General features: G+C 38.5%; 2 protein-coding genes across 4 annotated transcripts; one reads left to right on the top strand and one right to left on the bottom strand.

Moving 5' to 3' along the window:
• The first annotated feature begins 4,332 nt into the window (after nucleotides 1–4,332).
• LOC141910575 (von Willebrand factor A domain-containing protein 2-like) lies at nucleotides 4,333–6,822 on the top strand. Its single transcript, XM_074801267.1, has 4 exons — nucleotides 4,333–4,426; nucleotides 5,503–5,654; nucleotides 6,196–6,363; nucleotides 6,490–6,822. The coding sequence occupies exons 1-4, from the start codon at nucleotides 4,333–4,335 to the stop codon at nucleotides 6,820–6,822; spliced, it is 747 nt and encodes a 248-aa protein (XP_074657368.1).
• A 577-nt stretch (nucleotides 6,823–7,399) lies between these two features.
• LOC141911209 (alkaline ceramidase 3-like) lies at nucleotides 7,400–12,801 on the bottom strand. Of its 3 annotated transcripts, none has more exons than XM_074802189.1 (10): nucleotides 12,549–12,801; nucleotides 11,003–11,113; nucleotides 10,630–10,682; nucleotides 10,410–10,462; nucleotides 9,623–9,704; nucleotides 9,154–9,245; nucleotides 8,815–8,925; nucleotides 8,513–8,617; nucleotides 8,225–8,270; nucleotides 7,400–7,525 (listed from the first exon to the last, which is right to left on the bottom strand). In XM_074802189.1, the coding sequence occupies exons 1-10, from the start codon at nucleotides 12,652–12,654 to the stop codon at nucleotides 7,466–7,468; spliced, it is 819 nt and encodes a 272-aa protein (XP_074658290.1). In that variant the 5' UTR covers nucleotides 12,655–12,801; the 3' UTR covers nucleotides 7,400–7,465. The 3 variants fall into 3 exon arrangements, with proteins under 3 accessions (XP_074658290.1, XP_074658291.1, XP_074658292.1); XM_074802190.1 differs by lacking the exon at nucleotides 12,549–12,801 and adding an exon at nucleotides 12,389–12,474; XM_074802191.1 differs by lacking the exon at nucleotides 12,549–12,801 and adding an exon at nucleotides 11,203–11,242.
• Between the last annotated feature and the right edge of the window lie 2,204 nt (nucleotides 12,802–15,005).

The raw sequence follows: 15,005 nt of genomic DNA, 5'->3' as shown, positions 1-15,005 counted from the left end.
GTATTTTCGTGAAAAATGAGAATCATGAATTTCTGTCCACGGTCCTTCATTGTTGGTCTTTCTCTTGACACAGCCGAACCAAACTACCAAGAGTAGAGACTATTTGAATGATTTTTTTTCTGAATCTTGCAGGTACAGTTCAAATAGTTGAAATTCCGTAATAAGAAAAACATTACAAAGATCATTTTTTAAAGAGTAAAATAAACTTATTGTAGCAAACGTTTTCGGGAGTAACGTTACCCCTCTTCAGACATAGAGCATACACTGAGATTGAAAGCATTTATTCCAATGGATTTCATTTTCATTCAGGCTTAATAAAGAGCACCGATTTTTCTACCCTATGTTAGCAATGCATTGATGAATACGCACTAGTATACGTAGGCATATCCCTTGTGCCGCTATATCACAGACTGTAGACTGCCCGTCTTCAATCGTGTGTATAACGCATCAATCTTTATTCGATCGATTTCAATCGAGTCGGTCAATTTGTCTGTTAGTTACCGAATTATCGACGCGATGTCAATCATAGGAATTGCTGACCGCAGAAAGAACTGCAACTTCTTTTTTTATATAGCGATTGATTTATATTATCTTATATCAGCAACGAGTTTTGTATATCCGAGTATATAATATATACTCGGATATACAAAACTCGTTGCTGATATAAGAATATTATTCGACTATATACTTGAGAAACTCGTGGTGGTGACGGGCCAAACGACTCTTGATCCAGTTTCCGCGGTTTGTGTTAGATTTGTCCCTGACAGTTGAGAGGGTTTATTTTGACTCGTGAATCCAGTTCCACCGTTGTGTGGGTTAAATTTGACTTGTGCATCCAGTTCCACAGTTTTGTGGGTTTCATTGGACCCTGGGTCTAGTTCCACCGTTGTGTGGGTTTAATTTGACTCGTGAATCCAGTTCCTGAGTCTTGTGGGTTTCATTAGACTCTGGGTCTAGTTCCACAGTTGAGTGAATTTATCCCTGACAGTTGAGTGGGTTTATTTTGACTCCCATCTTACATTACTTGCTACAAGGTCTCTTGGGGAATAAAAACCCACAGTATATTTGTAGAAACAGTTTATTTCCTAATAGTTTCGAGGTTAAACTAAACCTCATCTTCAGAGGACCAAAAAATACTATATTGTATTTTTTGTTCCTCTGAAGATGAGGTTTATTTTTAACCTCGAAACTGCTAGGAAATAAACTGTTTCTTCAAATCTACTGTGGGTTTTTTATTCGTCAATTATGCTGAGATTTATATAAGTTCACTACAGTCGTCTCTTGAGGAACGTCTTGATGTTTTGGTAAGTTGAAGGAAACTATCAATTGTGCATTTTAAGATAACCAAATTTGCACGATTTGACCGCAAGCATTTTTACCAGGAGAACGTTGACAACACATAAGTCGAGATGATACATACACAATATATTTGGAGCATGGCTACTAGTCTTTAGCCGAAACGTTGCTCCAAGTATATCCATATATACACTTCTATTCAAGAACTTTTCATCTTTGGCTAAATTCATTGGTGGGATTTGTCTCGTTGGAAATTCATGAGTGGAATTTAACGCTCATTTGTAAAACATTCGATTCGACGAAATCCAGCTGCGTACGTTTTTGAGGTCAAGGTCTACGTAGACCATTTTTATCGATAATTGGTTTGTAATTTTTTGTTATTCTTTAAACAAACGAAAAGTATCCCTCATCAATGAAAAGAAACGGACTGACGATCGGGAAAGTATTTTTGAATGAATACGACTCGGAAGATGCCGATGACAACTCGACCACTAAGATTCATTGTCTTTATATCGTTACACGTAACTCGCACGTATTTTGAGCGTGTTATCATAATCGGTTTGTTTGCATTTACTGGTGGTAGTTATTGGATAAAACCGATATTCGAATACATCTAAAATTCGAACAAGTAAAAAATCTGGCAAAAATGTATTATTTCTGCACGTTACTGTTCTGTTGGCATCTGACGAATGGGAATCCCATTGTTGACTGAAAATAAGGCGGGTATTCATTGGCGTTATTAGGTTGTACTCATCTATGGCATCTGAAACCGACATCCGACTAGGTGCAAAAATCTAAGGCTTAGAGACCCGGTAAAATGAAATTAAGGCTGAAAATTAGTTCTTGCTCAATAGAAAATGAAATGAAAACTGTTCAGGCGGGTGTCGGTTTGTCTTCTTGTCGTTCTTTTTCATTTTATTGGGGTTCGGACTTACCGGTGCTGGGGGTCAAGAATTTGGTCATTATTTTGAAATATTATCTCAAGGTCTTAATCAGTGACGAGTAAATTCGTTTGACAAAATACATTGGATATGGTTTTGTGTGAGAAATGGACACAGGACCAGCCAGCCTTGGTTCTTCGTGTCATCAAGATATTCAAGGCATGTTAAAGACTGTAGAATACATTTTTGACAATGTTTTCATTCAGCAGTAATGCATATGTAGTGATTTCTCAGTTCTGGTATGAGTGAATGCCCGCGAACCTCTTTAAAACACTTTTTGTCGATGCTCTGCTTATGTTTTTGGCTACAAAATAGAAAACGGAAAATTGCTGACCCAACAAAAGTACGCGATTCTGCATAACTCTCTTGTAGTATATGGTTGAAATTTATCAACCTTTCAGCAACACTTACCCCTGTACTTACACATACATTTTTCGTTATACATGTACTTTCTTAAAAACATTCCCCCTGTTGATTACAATCAGCAACACAGCCAGAACACCAAACATTATTGGAAAAATCATCGGCCCCTCATATCGTATCGTGAGGACAATCAATGTCACTTTGAGCAAATATTTGCTCTAATGACTTCTGAAGAACGTGGAGAAATTACAGAAATCTTAAATGTGAGAAAGACAGTGTGCTAACCCTTTGGACCCTCCAGACCCTAAACCCTGCGATTCACGATTAACGTACGTAGGTGCATTCTGACAGTATTTCCGCGAACTTTTTCTTTTACTAAACAGTGTTTTGGCAGCAAATTGGGTTCTTGAGCCAACCAAATATTACTGTTAAGGTTTCAATGTCGACCTTCTTGAACTCTGGCATGTTGAAGATAACTGAATTGTGCATTTTCAAATTTTCATGATTTGTCTATCATCATTGTTAACCTATTAGACTTTATTTTTATACTCCGTATGCCTCGGTCGTAAGGATTTTAAATACATTAAAAAGGTTCTTGAATTTAGTTGATTTGGCCACAAGCATTTTTACCAGGAGCGTGTTGACAACTCACATCCTCCTTAGTTCGGTTTGGTGATCGACGTTTCATATCAATTGCGAATACGCTCATTAAAGTGTAAAACACTCGATTCGATGAAATCCATCTGCGTGCTCGTTATTATCGATACTTTCAACGGAAGTTCTCGCGAAATCCGTTAATTGGTTACTTTTTAAGGTTTTATTATTGTGTTAACAAACGAAAACAAAATCGTCCCTCCTCGATGAAAAACCTGAAAAACCTGAAAAGTCAACGCTTTCCTGAAGGTTTCAATAACGGGACTGGCGACCTGGAAAGTATTTTTGAACGAATATGACCGGGAAAATGCTGATTCAATTCGACCTTCTCGATACAGTTCAAATGTCTTTTTTTCGTACACGTAACTCGTACGTACTTTAAGGATGTTTTAATTGGTTTGTTTGCAATTGAAACCGATATTCGATTACAAGTTAAACATCTGGCAAAAATATCGCGATCGGAACACCAATTAATGTAAGTCGAATGATCACTTGGTTTTTGGCGACGATACCGACAACATCTCAACTCCATACTTCGTGTGGTAAGCAAGTGTTTTGAAATTAGTGAGTTTTGAAAATAATTTCTTTCCAGCTTTTTACGTTTGAGTTTTTCCCTGATGTATCACAATAACAATTTGATAAGTTCATCTATGATTATTACTTCGTTTCGCATCAGTCTGAGTAAATTCGTCATTATAATGCGTTACCCTTCATTCTATACTTATTTGCCATCATTCGTGAGTGAATCAATTTTTTGTATTTTCTGTAGACATCACATTTACCGAGAAAATATCATTGTCTCATATTTGTCTCATAAAAGTTGTGTTGATTATTTGCGGACTGATGTTCAGGGTGATTTTGCTCTGTGGTTTTCTTTTTCTGTGATATACTGTCTTTCTGTTTTTATGTGTTTATTTTTCTACTGTTTAATGTTACTATGCCTCCGAAATAAACGAGTAATAATGATAATGATTTCGTTTGCGGGGTAGGCCTACAGTTGGGAGGAAAGATTGCTAGGTTTCAAACCAATGAAAATACTTTCAGGAGTTAATAAATCCGTTTCGTTCTTCAGATAAATATGGCTGACCAAAAATGGTTGTGTTTGGTACTGGGTACCGTGTTGATACTAGGTTTCAGTTCGCAGACTCAGTCGGCAGACTCCACTAAACCGGGTAAGGATAAACATAAATATACGTCCCCAGGGGCGGATGCAGAATTTTTGAGCAGAGGGCCGCGTCAAGCGCAGTGTTTTCCCAGTTATGATTTTTTATATTTCAATGAAAAATGCATTCTTCTGAAATTTAACGATCAAACTTTATTCGAAATCAAGAGTTTCTAGCAACATTGCGAATTATTGAATGCGAGAAAAAATTTCGTTCATAAATATTTATGCCTTACCTGCAATACTTATTTCTGGCAGACGCCGGAAAAGCAAAAAATTGAATATCAACTTAGAAATAAAGATAAAGATTTGAATTGTGGTTACTTTCATGATTGATACAATAGTGTATCACTATCAGTCTTAATTCAGTTAGGTAATTCATTCATTGATATGATATGATTTGATAGTTCCCTGTGTACGCAGCGCCCGTCCACTCAGATCAAGTTCTGACAATGTTCTCACTGTCCTCTCATCAATACCGTCTAAATACATATTCGACGACTTTGCTTCCAATCTATTGTCTCATCTAAGTGAAACTCTGGACTCACACATTTGGAAAATTGACGATTTGAACATAGTCTGAAACTGATGCAGTTGAACTACCAAACAAAAACGCTGGTGAACCTTTTCTTAATGAAACAGCATCCTCCCTCTGCAGGGACTCGAACCTGATGGCATCGCTACACTCAGCCACGGCACGAACCCCTGCATCAGTAGACCGGTGCGCAGGTACATGCGCAGCTTTCCGAACGAAAACTGGCGGCACCAATCAGATTGCTCGTTGTATAATCGTTGAGGCAAATTTCAAGGAAGAACTATAAATGGGAAAACCCGGGCTAAAATAAAACGGGATTTCTGATTGGCTAAAAATCACATCATCTGAACTGCGCATGTATCTGCGCACACGGTCGATTATGGCAGGGTTTCGTGCCGTGGCAATCTGGATGCCATCAGGTTCGAATCCCTGCCGGGGGAGGATGATGAAACAGGCGCTGTACAAATTTACAGATTATTACTATTATTATCATAATTGATTAAAAATGTAGTTTTATTAGATTCGTACACGTTGTATTTCTATAATTCCAGTATGCAAGTCGCCCACTGATATTGTTCTAATGTTAGATCAAAGCGGCAGTATGAAAGAAGGGGAGCGAGTCGCAGTCGTGAAGAAGGCTGCACAGGAGATCGTCAAAACACTGGCCCTTCCAACGGGGTCATCAGATAAACCGATTTACAGAGTAAGTCACCTGGGCTGGCTGAACTATAACCTTTAACCCGGGGGATGAATTAATTCATTTTCAATTGAGTAAGCCCCCGGGTTAAAGGTAATACCGGTCTATAAAACCGGGCCCTGTGGCTAATTACTTATTTTCGGCATACTTGAGACCACAGCACGACGGACCGCGCATTTTCATGACGTCATTTTGGGGAATAAGTATTTCTCCAAATTTATTTGATTTTGCGATGTCTAGACTAAGGGATTCTTATAAGCCAAACCCTGCCTTCGACGCGTTTCATATCATCTCGCGAGTAAGAGCAGGAATTGGGGCCAGATTACGATCAACAACTGCTACTTTAGATAATAATCTTCTTATTCTCAGTTACTTCAAAAATCATAAATCTAAGGCGTACATCCTTTGGTCTGCGGATGGCACCAAGTTCTAAAGTTGTCAGATCTAACTCTTTTGCCAAATTAAGTAATTGCGTCTTGATTCATCATTAGTATCAAAACTACTGTATGGCTCGTCTCGTAAACTACTTTGTTTTTCTTGTGTCCAGGTCGGAGTTTATATGTATTCGGGCGCAGCGGAACAGAAAATAGTTCAGCAGATGATTGACCTGAAAGACAAGAAAACCGTGGACGATGTCGTCAAGAAAATAGGTGAAGCAAACGTGCATCACGGTCAAACACATACCGACACTGCCCTGAAAAACGTCCGGGAGAAGGTAAATACCAGTTGTTAAAGTTTAAAATGGCCTAAAGAATCTTGAGATTGTTTTGAATTGTTAACATAGGCCCGGGACTCATTTTGGACTTAACATCCACTTTAATGCGGCATTTCTTTACTGCAGATGCTTCCGAAAGGTCGTTCAGACGTCCCCAATACGGTAGTAATGATCGCTGATGGTCAGATATTCAAAGGGGACAGTGCCGATGTCAAAAAGAAGGCCGTAGAGTCATTGTTTGCGGAAGCAGACAAGATGAAAAAAGAGGCTCGCATCTTCGCCATGGGAATCGGGGAAAAGCTGGCCGAATTCAGGGAACAATTGAAAAAGGTGGCGACTCAACCCTCGAGCGCCAACTACTACGAAGTATCCGATTGGAAGAAAGTCGAGAAAGAAGTGCCGTCAGTGATATCGGCGACATTGACATGTCCGCCAGCGGCAGAATGCAAGAAACCTTAAGAAATAAATACACTTGCAGTGAACATACCGATCATTTCTCGTAGTATATCGACTATTTTTAAATTATAACCGAATGTCACAAAATAAAGTTAAAACAATAATTAGACCGAAAATACTGAACGACCCGATTGAGTGTCGTTATGCCTAGTTCCAAGACGATAGCTACAATTAGGATGAAGTCGTTTTCGATTATCACTTGCAACTAGTCGATAGATTACGATTACTGAAGGTATACTATATAATATGTAATCATCTAGACGTTCGCTTAATGAAAAACGAGTTTTCCTTTTCGTTTTTGACTGTGGAAAATGTCCTGTTTGTACAGTACAGTGTATCTATAAATCAAGATATTTGTGAACGATCTGTCTCATCCTTCATGTGTTACGCCGCGTGAGGTTTCCTCAGAAGAAAATCCTACCTTTATGATTGTAATTATCATAACTCGATGAAAGAAAATTCGTGCTCCGTTCAATTTTGGGTGATGACAATTTGCAGGAAAATTCATTCAGAATGATTTAAGAAATTCTTTGAAAACAACTCAGCACACAAATGTATTGTTACAAATAAAACGTGTATTAGACGAAATAAAATTGTGTTATGGTTACAACATAGAAAACAAAATTCTTTAAACATTCATTTATCATCAGTAATTCTGCACGTTACTGTTCTGTTGGCATCTGACAAATGGGAATCCCATTATTGACTGAAAATAAGAAGAGTAGCTGTATCTAATCACGATAGGTAAAACACAATATCCGTGTTGACGCGATGAGGAGAGAATCCCACAATGATAATAAAAAGTCCGAAAATGAAACTTCGAGATAGTAGTTTATTCAACGTTTCGACTATATCCTAATAGTCATCTTCACTATTGTTGTTTATAATCACCCCTTAGTTTGCTTCCCTTTAATCTATTTTAGCGTGTAACTGTTTCTACGTTAATTTTCCTTTAGTTTGTATCATCTCTGATTACTTGAATTAGTCTCTTTGTCCCTGGATTGTATATATATCTCATAATTTCTGTAGTATCTCATTATTCCTGAAGATGACTATTAGGATATAGTCGGAACGTTGAATAAACTACTATCTCGAAGTTTCATTTTCGGACTTTTTATTATCATTGTGATATTCTCTCCTCAGCTGTATCTAAAATCGTCAGAATATACGAAGATGAGCTGGTTGCGCAAGAGTCGTTAGCTAACGGTTTCTCTAAACGTTTGTTTGAACAAGACAATTTAGCGACTCGTTAGGGATGTTCAGTCGTTGAGCTCACAACTGGTTAAAGTTAACCAAATATTCAGCAACTGACCTCGTAAGTTACATAGACCCTAACTCTAGTGTTAACTCAATAATGACTATAGTCCTTCCAGACTGATATGCGAAAGCAGATAACTATACTTACTAAAATATGGTGTTTATTTCCAAGGTGACTAGCCCTAGCGTATACTCTGAAATGAGATGTAGTTTTGGTTTATACCTCGGTAACGGTATTAAGTTCAGCTCAATACAGCAAATAACTCAGAATGAATACAGGTATCAACCAGCTGCATGGACCCCCATCCCATTGTTAGGGGTACGGATACTTCCAACATTCTTCCACACTTTACCTGATGTCACTGGAGACACTTTTTTGTAACGATCAAATGAACTACAAACATTGATTCGACGTAAATAATCGGTAAAAACTTACAAAAATGCTATTGTCGTAAATCCAGCGTATGAGCTCAGAATGTGCCAGCACGTGTGGAGCTGAGTGATCGGTCTGACCGCCGGGAATATGTGAGTACGGAGTGTCCTGAATTAAAAAAAAGGATATAATCAACAATCGACAATGATACTGTGACAATGGAAGATTCTACGAAGTTCGCCAGCCATGGCGGGTACAGCCAGATGGCAGCCGCTTACAAAATCAAATGCGTATATGATGCCGTAAGTGGATCGGAGATTGTAGTTTTTGAAAGGTAAATAATCTTGGTGCGTGTGTATAATTACCTCAATTTACTACAAGCAGCAGTGTCTATAATCCACAAACAAAATGCGACCAGCATCAAAATAAAAGCTTTGTAAAACAGGGTTTTGTCGATGTTCTGCATATGTTTTTGGCTATAAAATAAGAAACGAAAAAATTACTGACGAATGAAGAATTCTGTACGTGAGTCTCTTCTGCCTTTTAGCAATTTGCGAATATTGTCAAAGTAAAATATAAACAGTAGCGTTTTAAACTGGTTAAAGAATGATCAAAGCTCTCTTGTAGCATGGTTGAAATTCAACAACCTTTCAGCAACACTTACCTTACTCTTGTAATCTGACATAAATTTTTCGCATACTTACTTGAAAAGAATTCGACCCATAACAATGAGCAACATAGCCAGAACACCAAACGTTATTTGAAAAATCAACGGCTCCCTTATAATCATATAAACCTGAAATGAGAGAAAGTATGCTTTACCGAATTTTCCTAAAATGCAATGCTTTTTGGCGCTTTTAAGGATTCAACTGCATTTTGTTAAATGTGTTAATGTATGTAAATGAATTCGAAAAAGGTTAAAGATCAACTATTTCTAACTTATATATCAAATAATACATTATATATCTTACCAAGCGACGCGATACATTTTTAGAATTAATGAACTTATAATTAGTAACACATTTCAAAAAATTCAAACTGTCACATACCCAACCCGTGGGAGGAACCATTTTTTAAGTTGTGATATATTTGAGCTGTATTCGAGCTGCTATTCTTGAATTCATATTGTTGCCAATATAATTTCTAAGCATGTAATTGATGTAGAATACTTACAATGGCCGAGGCCGACACCGATAGTAGAAGGCCCAGTAAAACGACCAGATTAACTTCTTTACGAGATGATGATGTTGTCGCCCTTGAAAATGATGGTTAAATTTCAATCGTAAATGTGGAGCCCATCAAACAGTTATATTAGCATTTACTAGCTGCCATCCTTTTTATTACCACTGCTCAACGCCAACACTTTCCAGAGAACAAATTTGCACAATCGAACTAGAATACTAGTCTTTCAAATGCCAAGTTCGTTATAATGCTATGTTTTTCATTGGTCCCAATCGAAACATTATTAAGGACTATTTTATTGTAATTGATTTGAAATAATTCTTCATGTGGCCATAATAAAGAATGGAAAGATTATTGAAGCGAACTTTTGAACTGACTTAATCACCGACGCAGACAGTTCTGATAGCGAAACAAATGATGTCTGTGGATGGTTTGAAACGCAGTAAACCATGTTTATCGACTAGCATTTACAAGCTGTTACATAAACTGTACGCCTATCATACAATCATACATCATTATGTATCTATATTGCAGTGCTATTTTAGTTCAGTTCCAATGACAGCATTAACAGTGGGCCTAGATCTAAAAGGCAATGGGAACTATAGATTCAGAGAAAACGTACATATTCAGTCGACGGTTTAGTTCCGTCAACACTCATCAACAGTCGGTGTGTTAAATACAAAGATGAGAATGCAAGCGAATTAAAACTAACAGATGGTCGTTTTTATGAATAATATGCACTAATTTGTATGTATATATTCGTCGGGGGTATACTTACATCGCATAGATGAAAATGCTGACCAAAACCAACATGGGAATTTCATCAGCAAGCTGTAAAAATGAAAATACATTTCCAGTATGCACCCGAGATGTAAAATGGCCAATTTATGGAGCAAGAGAGGCACATCCGTACAGTTGCAGAAGAGACAAGCCTTTTACGATGATATAATTTACAAGACCGCACTAAGAATTTTAAAAAGTGCGAAGCACGTACATACCTGTGAGGAATATCTCAAAGTCATATGGAACATCCACGAACCTATTCCAACCACTGAATTTGGAATGAAAAATATTCAGCCATAACTATATATGGTTAATTTATATATAAATATACTGTTGATGCAGGGCCGGATCGCGGGTCCGATTTTGAAGGACATGTCACATCCCAGAAGGACACTTTGATGTCCATAAAGACGATCTTAGGGGCGATACTGGACTGTAATGCACCAATTATATTTGTTGACAAAATGTAAAAGGGCAAAAAAATTTGACGGACTTGTACAAGTCTCATAAGCCCCCTGGATCCGCCCCTGCGATGAATCGTTCGATTGATGGAAATAGCTCAAATAATTGGGTAAAACATATACTTACGCAACATCGTCAAATAACAGGCTAGAAATCTTGTTTCTAATTTGTCCCTTATTGCTAACGAAATGGCAATAAGTGAGGGTAGTATGTAGAATAGATTGCTGATTGTGTTCCCTAAAAACGATAAAAAATATAGTTCCATGTTGTCTATTATTTTCTAAATTGGCAATATCTTTATATCCAAGCGATGGACCTATATATACATGAACAAAATTCGAATTATCATACGAAATTTGCAAATTATTATGTAACCGCCATATCAGTGGTAAGTCTACCAATAATTTTGTTATGTCATAAAAGATGTAAAACTATGACTCAATCCATGAGTCCATGTCTAGACCATGGACTCTAAAAAGAGTCAATGTCTAGACGAAACCCGTTTATTACGAATTCACTTGTTACAGGCCAAGAGTTCCACGAAAGGATCCGACTGTCGCAATAAATCCCGTGTTTCCACTCCTCTCGATATTTCGTCATTAATTCACATTTAATCGATTAATAGCAATATGGAAACGGGTTTTACAGTTTATGCAGGGCTCCTGTTACATTACAACTAATCATAATTGAATCGGTGAAGTCATTGAAAATGGAAAGGTAGTCACTATCGAGAAACCGGGCCTCAGGATCACAACAATTTCTTTTACGATCAAACAAAATAGTGCCAGCCACGATTGTACTTCAAAAGGGGTCAAAGGCTGCTCCAAAAAACATTACACGCTATAGTGTGGTGTTACACACAAGGCTTGAAGCATTGATCCGATTGTCTGTAGCAAAAGTACGATGTCAACTCCATAAGTTGCAACCCGTTTTGTGTGAAAAAAACAGGGTCAAACGAGAAGACAAGTTAGTCGACATAGTCTTGTCTTTTGTCACTTTTCACGTATCGTCTCGGGCGAAGCTACATTCAAAACAGATTCGTCTGACGTTTTCGTAATCACTGTGGACAGTTAGCCTAATTGTTATTGCACCGGAAATATATTTAGCCTAACCAAGTCTTAGAATGCAGGTAGGCATACTAGTTATCCGTTCGAGTCTTTGCTTGGCGACATAGCATGATTGCTGATTACAGGTCAATGTTTAAAAAGTGCTCCTAAGAGGACTCAGATCGGATTTTGTTTCGGAACCGGCAACAATCACAAACCGAACCCCATTTGATATATGATCTTAAGTGAATTATTTTGATTCCGGTGGTTGTTACGCACCAGCACGTGACTAAGATATCGGTAGATCAATGACACTTGTTTGTGTGCGTGTGCGTGTGTGTGTACACATAAAAGACAAATTAGCACAATGTACAAATGTCAAAATAATAATTCCGGCCTGATAACTGCATATATCTATATTTATATCCAGGCCGGACTGTATGGCTTTGCTAGGAGGCAGCCTAACCTGGCTCCATCGCCGGGCCCGACAGATCCGGGCTTTACATCAGGTGATCGAGTCATCCCCCGCGCGTTCGGACCACGATCTCATCGCTCGTACTAAATGACAAACCCGTACCTCTGGTATATGACGACATGCATACACTCACTGATCGATTAATACTTACAGAATTCGGCAATGTAATACGTAGTCTCATAGTTACTCTCGCACCAGTCGACTAAGGAGGTGGTCGGGCCCCAGAATCCGGGAAAATTCCCCTTAGCGTCCGCCATTAGTTAATGCACAGCTGACAGAGCGCTGTCACTGAGCTATACACAGCACTCTACACAAAAAAATCGAGCGCGTATTTTGCGGCGTGCGCGCGCGCCTCAACGTCATTTGATTTTAGTTTGGTCCTAGCGCACACGCGCCCGTTGCCAATGATTTAGATGGGGGCATTTTAATCGAAATCGGTATGCTACATGATAATAGGCCGACACGTGCGGTTTCGTCATTAAATATCACAGAGGGAGTCATAAATATATGTATTATATGGTTGGTAACGTGTAATCTCCAATAAAACAGACTCGACTGGCGATTCACAGTATATAGTACCGTACTGAAAGCTGTATTGGATTCGGAGCTGTGTATAGATAGTAGTCAGCATACGTACATTCTATCATGAAGAGAATAAAGCAAAATCGTGGTAAAAAATGTACACGCTAGAATCATGCCACTGCAGCGCTGGAGGACTCTGGAGAAACTGGAAGGCGGGGAAGGAAAGAAAAGGCATTTCTGGGGGGGAAAGCAACCACCTGACTCTATAGGCCACAAGCGGGTCACGCCCTCGGTGTTATTTTTGTAGTACCGTATATCCGAAAGGATGCTATCCGAGATTAGGATGAGAGTGTCTAAATTTGCAGGTTTTAAATCTCCTTGACGTCAAGGGCAACCAATGAGAAGGCAGAGGTCCAGACCCCGTGTAAATCAGTGCATTGCCAGGTTCGTTGCTACTGAGCTTTCGACTACAGGATATGAGTTTGGCAGTTGATTTTAGAAAAACTCGCCGTCAGGTCTGTATTTTTAAAGGTATTTCATATTCAGCCACCGATCCCCTTGAACAACATATCACCAGGCCCTGGAGTTGTCCGGTAACGAGAGACGCTTGTTTCCAGTCTGTTCTGTTTATGGTGAACTGGAATAAAAAAAACCCGCCCGCAAATTATCGCCTTGTTCGTCTTACAGTGCCAGGAGGAATTCAAATAATCCTACATCAACCACGCGAAACAAACCAATTATGGGGTGGGGCAAATATAACACTCTATTTATATGTATGATGTGAATATGACTGATGAATATACATTTCAGGTTCAGAGTTTTCAAATTCATTGCTGGATATCGGTTCTATACCATCACGTAGAACTTAGAAAGGATCCTGTGGAACATTGATATTTGTCTTTATGTATTCGTGCTTGTTGCCACACACCTGTGAATTATCAATTGGCCTTTCATTTATCTGTCTATCTCGCCTCGTTCCTTAATGACGTGGAATAAAAAAGCCGCCTTGCCCTTTGATTCCTATATGATTTTTCTCTGTCGCACCTGTGAATCACATGTCACATCTCGTCACCCAACAACATTTGTTAGTTTAGCACTAGTTGATTTTTGTTTAATGCACTGATTATTACATAGATGTAAATATTCAGCGGCGGATCCAAAGGGTGGTGCACAGGGGGCACGTGCACCCCCTCCCTGAAGTCCTCGCTATTTTTCTACGGACTGACCTTTTCGTGAGAACGAAGACAAGCATGTGAAAAATCCCTGAGGATGCGTACACTGATGTCGTCGTTTACAATTACCAGCGCTTTTTCTATCTTTCATGAAAGTTGTGAAAATCACTATTCATATTTCGAGTTAAATCGTACTCTGATCGTGCTCAGAACGCGTCTCCGCGCGTCTAATTTTAGAAAATTTTATGGGGGAGGACCCCCAGACTTTGCACTTGTGCACCACCCTCCATGGAATCCTGGATCCGCCGCTGATTATAGCGCATATTGTATGTCATAGCTTCAAGCGAACACAAGTTTCAAATTGGAATAAACTACGACACGATCAGAAGCAAAATTTCATACGTATCTCTCTGGTATTCCAAACCTATGATCAAGGTTTTAGACGACGAACAGCCAGCAGCAAAGCGACTAACGGTATATATCGAAAAATTTCAGAATACAGTGTAGAAAGACAAAGTCTGAAATGTTTCTTTGAACTAATGTTTTAATTTCATTTCAGCTCTGACTGAGTTCGCGATACAAACCTTATTCACATGACGTCACAGCGCAACGTAATGTCCAATATCAATAGTAATCAAGCACTTGAAATAAAACGTCACAGTAACTGCCAAAAATACGAGACGTGTGAAAAATATGTAACATCTGTGGATAAGGTCTATACATTGAATGTCAATAACCCGTCTCAGATGCCGACGGTTCCAAATGATTTCGCATCATATTCGAGAGAAAATATAAATTAAAAAAGAGATTTATGAATTTTTACTGAAGCCAGATTCATTTTATTGTTCTGTAATTTTATTCTTTTTAATACATGAATCATTTGTGCCTTTCGCTGGAATTTGAACCTACTGGCA

This window comes from Tubulanus polymorphus, chromosome 9 (assembly GCF_964204645.1).
Source record: "Tubulanus polymorphus chromosome 9, tnTubPoly1.2, whole genome shotgun sequence".
Classification (NCBI taxonomy): domain Eukaryota; kingdom Metazoa; phylum Nemertea; class Palaeonemertea; order Tubulaniformes; family Tubulanidae; genus Tubulanus; species Tubulanus polymorphus.
Note: the sequence above shows the minus strand (reverse complement) of the source record. Positions and strands in the feature narration are given on the sequence as shown.